Source organism: Panthera pardus, unplaced genomic scaffold (assembly GCF_024362965.1).
Source record: "Panthera pardus isolate Hobbes unplaced genomic scaffold, ASM2436296v1 HiC_scaffold_16, whole genome shotgun sequence".
Lineage (NCBI taxonomy): Eukaryota > Metazoa > Chordata > Mammalia > Carnivora > Felidae > Panthera > Panthera pardus.
In genome coordinates this window covers 123768072-123784546 of record NW_026526721.1, presented here as the reverse complement: position 1 = coordinate 123784546, position 16475 = coordinate 123768072, and the positions used below count along the sequence as shown (strand labels likewise).

The window sequence follows — 16475 nt, the reverse complement described above, 5'->3', positions numbered from 1 at the left end:
CCTCTGCCCCTGCAGCACCTGCAGATCAACTGGACAGGCCTGACCAACCTGCTGGACGCTCCAGGAATCAAGTGAGTGCACTGCAAGAGCTGCCAGGCAGATCCCAAGAGTGAGGTCCTCCAGAGACGGGCATCCGGTGACTGGAGCTGCACCTTGGCTGTGCCCTCCCTCCCGGTTCCTTTGTGAGGAGCGGGGTGGCACCATGCTGTCTCTGCCCTGGGGGGAAATGTGTTGGTGTGTTCGGAGTGGGACCAGGAGGCTAACAGTGTTGCTTGGCCTCTGTGGGCAGGCACTGCACCTAGAAAACACACACACACGCACACACACACACACACGCACACGCACACACACGCGCACACACGCACGCACACACACGCTCAAACGCACGGGCACACACTGGCCACAGGAGATGTCCTGGGGGAGGCTGTGTGGGCTAATGAGAGAGCACAGGCTCTCTGGCTCTGTTGTTCAGCAACTGTGTGACTTCTCTGGGCTCTTCCTCAGTGAAAGGGGATCCCGGTTCTTCTACGTCCCTTCCTGGGACTGGCCGTGGCAGGGCCGCACTCAGAGCCTCAGGCCCCCTGGGAGGAGAAAGGGAGGGCTCCAGGCCCACGTGGACACGTGTCCCCAGGCATCAGGGACATTTGGACTGGCCAGGGCAAGCACCAGCAGGCTCCCCGGGCTCAGGCAGCTCCCTGGCCTGCGGGGAGGACCACTGGCTCGCTCCCTGGGGACGATCCCACTGCTCCTGGCCCCCTGGATGCAGAGAATCCAGTGGCACATTGTTTCATTCAACAGATATTTCCTGAGCACCCGCTCTGCGTGCCAGGCCTGTTCCAGGCACTGTCCCTGCTCCTCTGCTGGGGAGAGGGAGTCAGGCAGTGAGCAGAGAACTCTGATGGGATGTCAGCCAGTAGAAGAGCTACGGAAGCAAACACTTAGCTAGCACTTACTGTGCGCCAGGTGCTATTCTCTGAGATGAGGAAACAGGTCCAGAGAGGTGATCGACTTACCCAAGGTCACACAGCTCATGGGTAGTGGAGCTGAGATTTGCACACAGGCTCCAGGCCATCCCTTAGCTACCACGCTGGGATGCCTCAGAGAACATAGCGGGATTGAGAGGGTGGTGGTCAGGGGCTGTCAAAATGTAAACCCCGCATCTTCCCCCACCCCCACCAGCCAGGCAGGCTGGGGACAGGGATGTTCCCTGTTGGGCAGGGCCCACCCCACCACGCTCTGCTCCTGGTTTGAGCTCTGGGGATGACCAGTGGAGGGGTGGGCGGCCTTTACAGCTGGTCATGTCCACTGTCCCCAGCGAGGTGTCAGATAGCCTGCTGGAGGACCTCATCGCCGCCCACCTGGTACTGCCCAACCGCGTGACTGTGCCTGTGAAGAAGGGGCTGGATGTGACCAACCTGCTCTTTCCTCTGCCCTGCGTGAGTACCTGCACTGGCCACAGAGCACTGGGCCCAGAGCTGAGGGACCCTCAGGCTGGAGGAGGGAACGCATTCTCAGTTGGTAAGCCTGGTCTCTGCCCTGTGAGAGCATGGCATCTTTGTTTGATCGGGCGAGGACCGAGCGTTGGAAGACTGACTGACTTGCCCAAAGCCACCCATCTAGGGAGGGGCGGAACCCAGGTGGCATTCCTTCCTGGATGCTGGTCCCCCCTCACCACCCCCCACCTGTGCAGCCTGGGTTGGGGGCTATGGGAAGTCACCCCTGCTCCCAGGAAACTCTAGGAGATTCCCATCCTCCCTTCAGGGACACGAGACTCCCCCGACTCCATTATTTGGTGGTGGAAAGAATCCTTGGGGTACACTGGGAAGAACATTCAGTTGAGCCAAGACGTGGGCCTTCCTGTGTGCTCAGTCCCACTGCCCCTGCCCCCCACATCCTGGGCCTTGCTTGGGAGGCCCCTGAGGACAGCCACATGGCCTCCCTACAGAAGGTGCCCTTCAGGGCTGTGAGTCGGGGCTCGGGAGAGGGGTGCGTGCCCATTTCTCCACCAGTACCAGGTAAGAGGCATCGGCTTGCTCTGGCTGCACCGGGGTAAGGCCCGGGGCGAGCAGGCGGCAGCACATATGTCCTCTCAGCCTCCCCAGGCTGAGTTTGGCCATCTCAGAATAACAACCAACCCCATCACCTACGCCTCTGTTACTGAAAACAATCTGTCCTCAGGGGATATCCCCCTCAAGAGGTCCTGGAAAGTTGCTACCATTTAAACTCACTTGGAATAGTTCTTTCTGCGTGTTTGCGACAACTGGCCGTGAACATTTACATTGATTTGTTTCATTCCATTTTCTATTTTTAGGGCTGAATTTTTACCGTAACTTCCTTTCACAGTCATGTAAAATATTTGCAAGCTTCCGAAGTCCAACATAAAAAACGTATTCTATCTTAAGGGATCTGGTTTCGATCCTTTCTTCCCTGCACCTGACCTCCACCATCCCCCTTAAGTAATGGTTTATCCTTCCACTGTTCATTGCTGGTTTTCTAAAATGAGCAGCTGCAGATATATTGCAGATATGGTTGTGTGTGCATATCTGATGATGGTCATATTCCCCTTCTTTGACGGATGGCAGCAACCTAGTTTTCTCCACCTTGCTTTTATCACTCCGTATGTCATGGGCACCGCTCCGTGACAGGGTAGACAGGGCCCTAACTCTTTCCTGCTTACGGCGGCCCAGTACTCCACGGTGTGTGTGTGCAGGGGGTTATTGAATGGGCTGTGTTGATCTCTCGCTATTACAAATAGCGCTGTCACGAATAGCCTTGGACGTGTCTTTTTTGAGTTTTGGCAGTATACTTTTAGGGCTAGACGTGGGATTGCTGGGTCAAAGGGTAAATGCCTGTGTATCTGTCACTGTTTTATTTTTTTATTTTAATTCCAATACAGGTAACATACAGTGTTGTGTTAGTTTCAGGTGTACAAGATAGTGACCCAGCAGTTCTATACGGTACTCAGTGCTCATCCTAAGCGTACATGTATCTACTGATACTTAAAAACACAGTTCTAGGCAGGAGGCCTCCTGGCCCCATGAAGTGTACTTCCTAATTCTTGCGTTCCATTCTGTCTGAGGACAAAGCCCAGAGTGCGGGGCCTTTATGAGCACTCTGCCAGCGGCACGCAGTGCCCACAGGGGTGTGTACACCTGGGCCTCAGGAGGAAATGACTAGAACTTTGTTCCCCTCTAGAGAGGGGGAATCCAGGAGGCAGCCTCCTCAGATGGTGGTCGTCAGCACAGGAGGAAATAGCTGCGGCTGAACAAGCCATTCACACGGCAGGTTGAAGGCCAGGAATGGGGGCAGGGCATGGTGATGAGTGGACAGAGCCCTGGACCCTGACATCACTTGCTTCGTGGCTTTGGCAAGGAAACTGCCATATCTGGCTTGTCTCCCATCTAGACCACAGAGACACTGAGACGGGGCTGGGATGATGTCTGATGGCTTTGGCCCTGATGTTGTGGGCCTTGGGGGCGGGCACAGCCCAGAAAGCAGCTGTGAGCCCTGGGCTGGGGCATTTTCCAGGGAGTGATCAGAGTCCACTTGCTGGAAGCAGAGAAGCTGGCTCAGAAGGACAACTTCCTGGGGATCCGAGGCAAGTCAGACCCCTACGCCAAGGTGAGCATTGGCCTACAGCATTTCCGGAGCAGGACCATCTACAAGAACCTGAACCCCACCTGGAATGAGGTATTTGAGGTGAGGGTCTCCTCGGCTACTTTTGATGCCCTCCGGGCTCCACATTGGGTCATGCTGGGTACAAACAAGGGAGGGCCTCACACACCCATGTGGCAACACCGGGCCGGAGGAGTGGCCTTGGGGACATGCAGGGTGGCCTGCATCACTCCTCCTTCCCACATCCATCAGGCTTCAGAGGTGGGCTGCCGTGGCCCTGCTGGAGGAACAGCTCGTAAATGAATTCCCACCTCCCTTCCCCATCACTGTCAGATTTGTTGGAATTTTTCAAATCAAAGTAAAAGAACCTGAGTCAGTTCTGCCCCAATCCTCCCAGCCTCCCCTGCTGCCAGAGCCTCACACCAGGAGCTTAAAGTTCTTAAATCCACCCACAATCCCTACTACCTGAAGGTAGCACCCACAGCCTATGAAGTGCTCCAGAAGCTGCGAGTCCCATGCAAAACACACAGCAGCCGTTGTCCCCTGTGCACCAACCCCCGTCCTCCCCATCCCGCAGGGGAGGACATCACTCCCTTCTTACAGGTGGGGTTCTCCAGAGGTGTTGAAGGCAGGAAACTGCCCAGGGCTCTGAGCTGGCAGGTGGTGGGGCTGGACTTGGGCTCTCCCTGGGTCATGCTTGAGGTCGGCTTCATCAGCTGTTGCGGCCTCCAGATCAAGTATCCCGTCTTTTGTTCCAGTTTATAGTGTACGAAGTCCCTGGGCAGGACCTGGAGGTGGACCTGTATGACGAGGATCCCGACAGGGACGACTTCCTGGGCAGGTGAGGAGGAGGGCTGAGCTGGGCGCAGGGGCACTGGGCCAGGCCTCGGGCCACAGCACCCTCGCCTCCAGCACGCAGTCACCTGACACAGTGACTGCGTTAGGCATCCTGCTCTGTCATTCCACATTCCTGCTACTAACCTCCTTCCTAGGTGTCTCCTGAGTGCCCAGTCCTGAGCTGGGCTACGGGGATGCAGAGGGCCCCAAGGTTTGTGTCCCATGGGCTCTGCGTCCTGCAGTCCTGGTGCAGTAGCTAGACTCTCTGTTCAGAGCAGGTGCAGGGGCGGGGCCGGCGTGGATGGTCAGGTTCCCAGTGCCAAGGAGTCCTGGCCTCTTGCTCTGGGGCAGAACCCAAACTCAGGGCTGTGGGTGGACTGAGATGGTGGGTCTGGGGCTGGCCATCAAAACTTCAGACTTATATGTCTTTTGGCCCAGCAGCCCCACTTCCAGGAATCTCCCATAAAGTCAGAGTATTATACGTGGGGTGCTCTGCAATGAGCAGAACTGTGGTGGCTGGAAACACAAATGTCCAGCCTCAGAGGATATTGGTCGAGTGTTTGAGTAGATTTGCCATTGCCAAACTACAGAATATTCTGCAGCTTTTAAAAACAATGAGCAGGGTCTGTGTTGAGCTGGAAGACTTGGTTGGGGGGGTGGGGAGGGGGTAAGGGGCGGGAGCTGGGTGTGGCCCATGCGGTTTCATGTCTCCAGGGAGGACGCCGGAGTATGTTTGTGTGAGCACAGAGAAGGGCACAGGAGACACACAGCAGACTGTTCACACCGCTCGCCTCAGGGGGCCTGGGATGAGGAGGCAGAAAAGAGAGTTTCACCCAAATCTTTCTTGCTCCTGTATGGTTTAGCTGGTTTCCACGAGCATGTAATTTTAAAAGCAACAAAACAAAGTGGGAAGGGTGCCATCTGCCACCCTAAGAAACAGCTCCCCACCAGATGTTCTTTTTCTTCTCTTCTTAATGGAAAAAGCTGCAGTTTTTGTGTTGTTGCAGATGAGAAGTGTGGCTTGTAGTTCATGCTGCATGTTACTGATTTCCAGCGTGTGCTGAGCTCAAGCACATTTCTAACAGTCACCCAGACTTAATCCCCACCCCCCTTCCCCTCTGGCTATCAGGGTCTTGTGTTTGGGCTGCAGTCAGGTTAGGTCTCCGTCACCTCCTGTCACACACATGCCAACCAGACTTATCCCCTGGAGGGCACCTGGGGCAGTGTTGGAAATGGATGGGCCCTGGGGGTCGTTAATGATGACTGTGGGAGGCGGTGCTGCGGGTGTTTAGAGGACACAGGACCGGGAAGCTAAACCCATGCAACGCATGGGCAGTTTTTCACAAAGAAGAATCATCCTGTTCAAAATGCCCATAGTACCGTCACTGGGGAATCCAGAGCCAGTGTGCCCAGCAGCCTCTGCTCATGTTCTCCTCTGGGGATTGGAGCCACCTGCTGACTGGCCTTCATTTGCTTGAGCGGCAAGCGCTTTACCACTGGTGCCTTGAGATGAATAAGATCCCATCTTTTTTTTCCTCAAAGATTATAAACCATTTTTTTACATTATGTATTTTGAGTGAGAGAGAGAGAGAGAGCAAGAGAAGGGGGGGTGGTGCAGAGAGAGGGAGAGAGAAAATCCCAAGCAGGCTCCATGCTGTCTGCTGTGTCTGACATGGGGCTCGAGCGCACAAACCAAACCCTGAGATTATGACCTGAGCCAAAATCGAGTTGTACACTCAACCAACTGAGCCACGCAGGCACCCCTAAGGTCCCCTGTCTTGAGGGCCGCCCTCGGATATGCTGCTTCCTGCCTGCTTGGAGCTAAGCCGACTCCCTGTGTGTTCCAGCCTGCAGATCTGCCTTGGGGATGTCATGACGAACAGAGTGGTGGATGAGGTAGAGTCGAGCCTGCAACCCCCCCTCCCCCCATGGACATTCTTGTTTCCATCTCAAAGTGTAGTACTCTGGCCTTCTATAACCACCTCTCCCATTCCCTCGAGCCCAGAGCCCACACCGCCCGGCTGGGCCATCTTTGCCCTAAAGCCCCTATTAGGGCTCCACCAGGTCCCAGAATTGAACTGCTTGGAGGGTCGGTAGCATCTCAGTGGGCCTTTCCTGGAGCCGTCCTCCCTCCTCCCTCCTCACCCTCTTCCCTCCTCATCCTCCTCCCTCCTCCTGCAGTGGTTTGTCCTGAACGACACAACCAGCGGGCGGCTGCACCTGCGGCTGGAGTGGCTTTCACTGATCGCCAGCCCGGAAGCTCTGACCCAGGTGAGGGTGGGGTGTCAGCGTTCCCTACCAGAAAGGTGTGCGGAGGCTGGCGGCCGGTCCCTGTGTGAGCTTTGTGGAAGGGGGCGAGATGAAGCCCCCAGATCTTGCTCACAGAATCATCCAGCCAGCCCCACCTTCGGCAGAACCTGTCCCTCGGCCTCAGCTCCACACCAGGCAGCTCCTGATCTCTCAGCAGTCTCGGAGCAGCTCAGCCATCTTCGGGAAAGATGGGATCCTTAAAAGCTCTGTCAGTGCTGGTCAGCCCAGTTCCTGAGGAAGTCCACCCCTGTGTCTGACTTGAATCTGACATGCTGCAGTTGTAGATTCAGTCTCAACAAAAAGCTAGGTTGTGGGCAATCGTAGGGCTTGTCTGGAGTTCAAGGTCTGGCTAGCTAGCTTCCTTCTGCCGTGAATAGGCTTCTCCAAAACCAGTCTGTGTCTCCTAATGCTTCAGCACCCAGTGAGTGAGAGTCTGTGTGTGCTTGTAGGACCATAGTGGCTTTTCAACTGCCATCCTCGTGGTTTTCTTGGAGAGTGCCTGCAACCTGCCGGTGAGTGGTGCCATGCCCAGTGTCACATACACCTTTGCCTTGTGCCCGTCTCTTGCACATGTCCATGTGTCATTCATTTATCCTATTCTTGTGCTGCAGAGAAACCCCTTTGACTACCTGAATGGCGAATATCGAGCCAAAAAACTCCCTAGGTTTACCAAGGTAAGTGAAAGCCAGTCACGGCGCCTTTTCCTCAGAGTAACCACAGCCCTGTCTTCTGGGTGACCGTCTGTGCACACACAGCCTATGGATGACAAGAGTGCCATTCACCATGTCTGCCATGTGCCAGGCACTGGGCTTTGCAACCCACCCCCCATGTTCATTATGCCAGAGTCCCATGATGAGTGTGTCTCGTTTTGTTGCCATTTTACAAGTAGCACCCGAAACGTTAAGTACCTAGGTCACAAGGTAAAGGAAGAGCCAGAACTTGTCTGCCTCCATAGCTCGAGGGAACAAGAGCGTGTGCTCAACCAGGCCCAGCTCTGGGCCTCCTGTCTTTACCTTGGAGCCTCCCCTGGGGTTAGCCCTATCCTAGAGCTCACAGTGATGGCAGCCCAGGGACCTGGGGGCACCAGGGTAGCCTTCTGTCAGAGGGAAGCAATTGGCTGGCCCCAGGTCCCACTGATGCTCCTGGGGGTTGGGAGGTGAGGCTGGTCAGGGTGGTGTCTCAGACCATTGGTACCACTTTCATTGTTGTCCATCTGTTCCCCACAGAATAAAGTGAGCAGAGACCCCTCTTCCTATGTCAAGCTCTCTGTAGGCAAGAAGACACAAACGAGCAAGGTGAGACAGTTCAGTGTGTAGCCATGGGACAGTGAGGGCCCCACCCCTTACAGGAGAGAAGCAAAAGGGCAGGGGATTAGAGAACAGAACAGTGTTCGTAGGTGTCAGGACACGTTCTAGGCCCGGTGTCTTCAAAACAACCTCACAAAATAGTTGCACAGTTCAAGAACCTGAGGGTCAGAGATGGAGTGACTGACCCAAGGGCCCATGCTAGAAAGCTGTGGAAGTCCTTTTGGCCCCTCCCCTGGAAGTGAGCTCTAGTGCTGCTATGCTTTCAGCCCCACACAACTTCCAGTTTAGGGAAAGAGCCCACATCTCCATTGCCTGATGAATGGATAAAGAAGATCTATCTATGTATATACATGTACATGTACATATATGCACACACACTGGAATATTTGAGATCAAAAAGAATGAATTCTTGCCATTTGCAACAACATGGATGGAGCTAGAGTGCACTATGCTAAGTGAAAAAGGTCAGAGAAAGATAAATATCATATGATTTCACTCGTATGTGAAATTTAAGAAACAAAACAGATGAACATAGGGGAAGGGAAGGAAAAATAAAATACAGAGAGGGACACAAACCCTAAGACACTCTTAAATACAGAGAACAAACCGAAGGCTGCTGGAGGGGTTGTGGAGGGGGGGGGGATGGGCTAAATGGGCGATGGGCATTAAGGAGGGCACTTGTTGGCATGAGCACTGGTGTCATACGTGAGTGATGAATCACTACTCCTGAAACCAATACTAGACTGTATGTTAACTAACTTGAATTTAAGTAAGTAAATTAAACCCCCAACCTTCCTGGGAAAGCTCTCCTTGCCTTTGAACCTGGCTGCCCCACCCTAAAGTCTCCCACAAGCCGTGTGGGTGGGTCTGACCCCCAGGCAGTGCTGGTGAGTGGCCAGATGCGAGCAGAGGGTGCCTGCACCCTGCTCTGCCCATCCTGACCCTTCAGTGATCTTTCTCTCTTCCATCCCCAGACTTGTCCCCACACCAAGGACCCCGTGTGGAGCCAGGTGTTCTCCTTCTTTGTGTACGATGTGGCAGCCGAGGAGCTGCATCTGAAGGTTTGTGTCAAGTTCGGGTCTTGGAACAAGGCTAACAGGTGTCTACCGCAGGAGGGGTGGGGAGCTTGAAGTGCACCTCAGGCAGGTGCTCCCAGTGGTGAAGTCAGCCTGTGTGTGTGGGAGAGGATGTGGAGGCTCCGCATCCTCACGGACTGGTGGGTGGGCGAACCCTCACGTCCCTTGGCTCTCTCCCTGCAAGTCTTTCCGGTTTTACATAGCACCCAGAAGGGCCTGTGTTGGAATCCTCCCTGGACGTTAATGATGATATACTTCTTTAAAAAAATAACTTAATCTTCAAAATGATCTGTGGAAAAGAGATACTTTCTTTATTTTACACATGAGCAAATAGAGGCTCAAACAATGACTCGTCCAAGATTTCATGACCCAGCAAATTTTGGGGGCCCTCAGCCTTGTCCGATGTCTCATCATGGAGCAGCTCAGCTCATCAGCCCTTAAAGCCCCTGTGGCCATGGGCATTTGGCCCCTGCCTCATACAGATCATAACTGCCTCTACCCTGACTGTAAACAGGGACCAGGCCTGGTCCCAGTCCCAGGTTTTCAGAACAGGGCCAGGGGCCAATAGAAGCACAGTACTTACTTAGGCGAACTGAGACTCGGGAAAGGCAGTGGTGGGTCTGAGGCTGGGTTAGCCTGTTTTGTGACTGGCCCACTGCCCAGGTGCTTGATGATGACCAGGAGTGTGCTCTGGGAGTGCTGGAGTTCCCCCTGTGCCAGATTCTACCCTATACAGACCTCACCCTGGAGCAGCGATTTCAGCTGGACCACTCAGGCCTGGACAGCCTCATCTCCATGAGGCTAGTGCTTCGGGTAAACATCCCTTCTTGTGCCCCAGGGTAGGTGAGGGGTGGAGCTCTGGCCGTGGAACAAGGTGGTCTATCCCAGCACTAAGTACCTGCTCTGTGCCGAGAAGAAGCTAGGAGATAGATTGCTGTTTTTCATCAACTTTGGAATATGGTCAGCCATTATCCCTTCAGATATTGCCTCTCCCATTCTTTCAATCCTTCCTTCTAGAATTCTTACACTGGACCACCACCTCCTCCATGTCCCGACCTGACCTCATGGTCATATTTTCTGTTTCTTTATCTCCTGGTGCTACATTCTAAATTTCCTAAGATCTCTGTCATCTTAGACCACTAATTGGCTGTTTTTTATTTCTGATTTTATCTTTTTTCATAGTATTATGATGTTTCTATTCCATCTTCAGTCATTTGAAAATACGTTAGAATTCACAGGTACACATTATATCTTAAGATCTTGAGTTAGATTTTGATGGTTGTTGTATCTGTTTTCTATGCTTAGTAACTTGGGTTGCAAACATATGTTCAGTGTTCTGGGACCTGGACTGAAGCTGCTTGCTTCCAGCGAGGTTCCGTTTTACTATAACCAAGCACCTCGGGAGCATTACAAACCTAGGGTCCATTCTTAGGTTATTTTTTAAATTTTAGGTTTCAAGATTCCACAGGTAAAAATAAGAACCAACATTCATATAAGACAGTCCTGTAAGGTGCCATATTCTCAGGAAAGTCTTCAGTTCCCCCCACCAGAGTACAGGCTGAGACAGACATATTTCTTATCAGTCTTTCCTGGGGGGTGGAATGTTTATCCTAGACTACTTTTTTCCCCTAGAGATCGCACCTTCATGGTTTCCACTTCAACTCCCAGCCTCACATTGATCCGAGGCCTCTTCTCCTTACCCCTTGAATTTTCAAGGTTGATAAACCACCCTAGGAAAGCTTAGCCTTCGTTTTTCAGTAACCCCAGGGGCTTTCCCTCCTTTCTTGTGAATTTGGCAATGCATTTAAAAGGATGTTTGTTTCATTTTATTAGACATTCCTAATGAGATTTTTCAGAATATTTTGACCACCACAGTGCTAGAAATGGAAGTCCCTAGGAACAGTCTTGATGACTAACGGGGAAGAAACATAGTGGCTGAGGTTTGAAATTTTGGTGGTAGGAACACAGGGGTATATGTGGACAGGAACTGTTTTAGGGAAAGCAGTGGTGAATAGGGTGACAGCTGGAAAGGACCCCATCCAGAAGGCAGTAGAGGACTGGAGGTGTAGATCTGGGAGTCCTCTGTGTAGAGGAACAGTGCATGTTGTAAGAGTGAGCTAGGTCTCCACCAGCCAGTTTGAGTGGGGGCAGGACTGAGTCTTCATGAAGACTCATGACTGAGGCAGGAATAAGGGAGAAAGAGAATATTTGGTTACAGGGACCCAGGGGCAAAGAGAGATTAAGGAAGATATGGTGTGGGGTTGTGGGGGTGGGAGGTAGAATCCAGAGGATTGGGCAGTCAGGAAGGAACCATTTCCCAGAGGTTAAGATGAGAGCAGAGGAGGAGAAGGTGGATAGGGGGGCCCAGCCCATAACCCTGTCATCTGCTTGCAGTTCCTGCGTGTGGAAGAACGAGAGATGGGGAGCCCATACACAGGACCTGAAGCCCTAAAGAAAGGTCCTCTGTTCGTTAAGAAGGTGGACACCAACCAGGACCCCAAAGCCCCATCCCAGGGAGGGGGCCCTGAAAATTTGCCATGCCCCCCAGACCCTGTTTCTGATACCAAGGAAGTCTCCAAGAGCACCATGACAACCACCAGTGCCACTACTGTTGCCACCGAGCCCACACCCCAAGAGACAGGCCCAGAGCCCAAAGGCAAGGACAGTGCCAAAGGGTTCTGTGAGCCCACGGGGAAGAAGAAGAGTGCGGCCACCATCTTCCTGACTGTCCCAGGCCCACACTCTCCAGGGCCCATCAAGTCACCCAGACCCATGAAATGCCCTGTCTCCCCATTTGCGTGGCCGCCCAAGAGGCTGGCTCCCAGCATGTCCTCGCTGAACTCCCTGGCCTCCTCCTGCTTTGACCTGACAGATATCAGCCTCAACACTGAGTATGCACCCCTCTGCTTAATCTATTCTAAAATGACATGCATGAAAAATCCATCCCTGGATAGAATAGTAGACACAAACTTACTTTGCTGTACAAGTTCTGGTCTTTCAGAGTGGCTTCATGAGAGGCAGCATGGTATGCTAGAAACACAGGGGAAAGGGGGGAGAGAGAGAGCAAATGCATACCAACTGTAAAACAGGTGCTGGGCTCTAGTGAAGGTTCCTTACCGCAGAAACATTTCCTGAATTCTCAAGTGTATGAGGATGATATGGAGAGCTTAGAATGTGGGATTTATATAAAGTGTTTACCATGGGCTTAGCATGTTATTTAATTCCATCTTCACGATTAGCCTACGAGATACAATTTACTATCATAAAAGTCGAATAACTTACCCAAGGTTTCACAGGAAATCATGGTATAGAAACAGATCCCACTCCAAGGTTCATATCCTTCCTACTGTAAAGTAGGATAATTAATGTGAATGGATGGAATGGACTTCAGACCAAAAAGAACCTGAGAGCTATTTTATTAACCCACAGGGCCCTATGTTCCTAAAGCAGGACATGCTTCTGTCGTTGGGGTTGGGGGAGAGGCCAACACCCGTAACGGCAAGGGACGTGACAAGCCCTTTCTTTACAGAGGCGGGGATCTCCGGCAGCGGAGGCTGGGTGAGATTCGGCTCACGGTGCGCTATGTGTGTCTGCGGCGCTGCCTCAGTGTGCTCATCAGCGGCTGCAGGTAACGAGATGCTGGGGCCAGGAAGAGGCCTCTGGGAGCATCAGGTGAACAAAAGAGTGAAGGCGCTTGGAGCAATGGCAGTGGGCGGGGGGGGGGGGGGGGTGGCATGGCTGAGGTAGACAAGTAATACACAGGGAAGGAGGGAGGGCTGAAGGCTGCCTGCTGTGAATGACAAGTCCTCAATGATGCTGATGGGCTCCAGAGCCAAGGGCTTTGTTCAGACATAACCACTGCAAAACTGTCTGGGGTGACTTGGAGCCAGTACCTTCTCTCAAGTAGGAATCTCCTACTTCCTTTAGATGCAATGAATGTACTTGCTCTCCTCCCTACTTTAAAACACACACACACACACACACACACACGCTTTTGAAATCGTGTGTCTGATGTTTTGTCCTTCAAATCTGCAGACTGTTGCTGTTTGGTCATCTAGACGACAGGGCATTTTTGTCCTCAAAGCCATCTAGAGCTCCATGGCTAGTATAGCTTTCTCCAAATGAGTCTTTGCAGTATTTTAAAACTTTCTTTAATGTCTTTGAAACCAAATCAGAAACCTGACACCCTGCACCAGCAGTGGAGCTGATCCCTATGTCCGTGTGTACTTGCTACCAGAAAGGAGGTGGGCAAGTCGTAAGAAAACCTCAGTGAAAAGGAAGACCCTGGAACCTCTGTTCGATGAGACGTAAGTGGACCAAGCTGCCCTGCCTAGAGTGTTGTCTTATGTCTTCAAGTATTTGTTGAGGGCCTGTGGTGGGCCTGGCAAGCCAGCCACATGTGTGCCTTCACGAACTTTCTAGACATGACTGGGAGAAGAGGACTGCCAGGGCACTGAAGCAAAACAGCTACCATCTGTTCTTGCCCATAGGGGCTAAAGTCTTCCTGATTATGAACTGTGCCATATTTTTTTTTCTTTAAATGAAGCCTCTTTAGAAGTAAAAGGATATAAATATGGTCAAAGAGGATTTCTTGGAATCTCTCTTAAAGTAGCAGTTAAAAATAAACATACCTTGAACCTAAGGACCTAAAATTTCCTCCAAAGCTCCAAGCTCTTTGGCCTGTCTTCCCTTCTGCAACAAAGCATAGCTGTCAAGTGAAATAGATATGTTACCCTGACTTGTCCACCCATGTCCTTGGATACAAGACTGGTAGACAGATTCTCATCACATTTCTTGCTTTTGATGGTCCTGGTGTGGCAAGTCTTATGTGAAATATTCTTGACTTCAAGTTGATCTCAAGGTACACAAGTCAAAATCTCCTCATTGCTTCCTTCTGCATCAGGATCCTAACAAAAGACATTTCTAACCAGCCTAGGAAGGTAATATACCTGATAATTCTGATTTCCTCTCATTTTGGTTAATAATTACTCATTTTAAAAGAGTTGAACTAAGTGCTCTTTGGGCCATGTCTAAGAACTAGTATGTTCCTTTAAGAGCTTCACTTGGGAGTTCAGTGGTACCAAGAAAGGATGTAGGGGAGAGAGAATCTAGTCATTATTTATTGAACACGTTATGCCAGGCACCATCTATATTCTAGAGCCACACAAGTCAGAGACTTTGTACTCAAAGACAGCTCTGACACAACTGTAAAAGGATTTCAAAATTGCCATGTAGGAACAGAGGAGGGAGAGGTTTGACATCTGACTTTTGTGACAAACCTGATCTGTTAGTAATTCTCTCTGAAAATGTGATCCAGCAAGATATGGCTGGATTATCTGGAGGGCAGACTTAGCAGCCTCCACCCTAACAATACACCTAGAAGTAAGGAGCCCAGAGGCCTCTTGTGAGTACGTGACCTATACTAAGACACGTTATAATTAATATGTCAAAAGTTAAGGGGAGAATCTTGAAAGCAGCAAGACGAAAGTAACTTGTTATATATAAGGGAACCACCTTTAGACAGGGGATTTTTCAACAGCAACTCTGCAGGCCAGAAGGGACTAACACGATACAAAGTGCTGAAAGAAAAACTAACCAAGAATACTCTACCTGGCAAAGTTGTCATTAAGAATTGGAGAGATGGGGGCGCCTGGGTGGCTCAATTGGTCAAGTGTCTGACTTCAGCTCAGGTCATAAGCTCACGGTTCTTAAGTTGGAGCCCCAAGTCAGGCTCTGCACCTGAAGCCTGCTTCAGATTCTGTGTGTTTCTCTATCTCACAAGAGTAAATAAACAAAGAAATAATTGGAAAGATAGAAGTTATTACCACTGAACTGGCCTTAAAAGAAATGTTAAAGGGACCCTGTAAACTGAAAAGAAACGGCGCTAATTAGTAACAAGGACACATAGAACAGTACAAATCTCACTGGTAAAGGTAAATATATAGTAAAGGTAGTGGATTAATCACTTATAAAGCTAGTATGAAGGTTAAAAGTACAAAAAACAACTATCACCACAGTAACTAGTTAAGAGATATAAAAAGATGTAAAATGTGGAGTGGGGGGAGTGGTCAAAATGTAGAGTTTTAGAGTGCTTTCAAACTTAAGATATTATCAGCTTAAAGTAGACTGTTATATGTAAGCTTCAGGGTAACCACAAATGTTACCTATAGTACATATACACACATATGTACCTATAGTACATATACACAACATAAAAATAACCTAAGTATACCACTAAAGAAAGTCATAGAACAGCCAGAAAAGAATTAACAAAATGACATTAAGTACTATTAATACGAACTATCAATGGTTACTTTATGAGTTGACTAATCTCTCCAATCAAAAGACACAGAGTGGCTGAAAGGATAAAAAACAAGACCCACCTATATGCTGCCTATAAGAGACTCACTTCAGATGCAGGCTAAGTGTAAGACTCCCTTCACACACAAACTGATAGTGAAGGGATGGAAAAAGATATTCTATGCAAATGGAAACCAAAAGAAAACTGGGGTGGCTATACTTCTATCAGACAAAATGGACTTGAAAATAAAGACTGTAATAAGAGACAAAAGTGGGCATTACATAATGATAAAGAGGTCACTTCAACAAAAGGATCTAAAATGTGTAAATACTTACGTACCTAACCTAGGAGTAACAAAATATATAGAGCAAATATTAACAGACCTAAAGGAAGAAACAGCAATATCGTAATAGTAGAGGACTTTAATACCCCACTTACCTCAATGGTAGATCATCCAGACAGAAAATCAATAAGGAAATATCAGCCTTAAATGACATGTTAGACCACATGGATTTAACAGACATATACAGAACATTTCATCCAAAAGCAGAATATACGTTCTTTTCAAGTGCCCATGGGACTGTCTCCAAAATAGATAATATGTAGGTCACAAAATAAGTCTTAATAAATTTTAGAAAAGTGAAATTATATCAAACATCTTCTTTGACCACAGTAGTACAAGAAATCAAGTACAAGAAGTAAACCGGAAAATTCACAAGTATGTAAAGATTAAATACCATGCTACTGAACAATCAGTAGGTCAAAGAAGAAATCAAAAGAGAAATCAAAAATATCTTCAGACAAATGAAAATACAACTTAGCAAATTTGTGGAATGCAACAAAAGCAATTCTAAGAGGAAAGTTCACAGTGATAAATGCCTATATCAGTAAATAATAATCATCTCCAAAAAACAACCTAAGTTTACACGTCAAGGAACTGTGAAAAGAATGAAGAAAGCCCAAAGTTAGCAGAAGAAAGGAAAGATCAGAGCAGAAATAAGTGAAATGATAGAGACTAAGACAATAGAA

General features: G+C 49.8%; 1 protein-coding gene across 4 annotated transcripts in view; it reads left to right on the top strand.

Moving 5' to 3' along the window:
* Nucleotides 1-16475, top strand: part of ESYT3 (extended synaptotagmin 3) — a 49602-nt gene that overhangs the window by 27338 nt on the left and 5789 nt on the right. For 2 of the 4 annotated variants that reach the window (XM_019437670.2, XM_019437702.2), the window contains exons 7-20: nt 16-71; nt 1316-1436; nt 3529-3699; nt 4374-4456; nt 6300-6348; nt 6634-6723; nt 7212-7274; nt 7374-7436; nt 7989-8057; nt 9044-9130; nt 9809-9958; nt 11540-12036; nt 12675-12773; nt 13321-13452. In XM_019437670.2, coding sequence (XP_019293215.2) covers nt 16-71; nt 1316-1436; nt 3529-3699; nt 4374-4456; nt 6300-6348; nt 6634-6723; nt 7212-7274; nt 7374-7436; nt 7989-8057; nt 9044-9130; nt 9809-9958; nt 11540-12036; nt 12675-12773; nt 13321-13452 — 1730 coding nt within the window. Of the gene's footprint in view, nt 1-15; nt 72-1315; nt 1437-3528; nt 3700-4373; nt 4457-6299; nt 6349-6633; nt 6724-7211; nt 7275-7373; nt 7437-7988; nt 8058-9043; nt 9131-9808; nt 9959-11539; nt 12037-12674; nt 12818-13320; nt 13453-16475 lie in introns of those variants that run through there. The other 2 variants (XM_019437693.2, XM_019437676.2) reach the window with 2 other exon arrangements.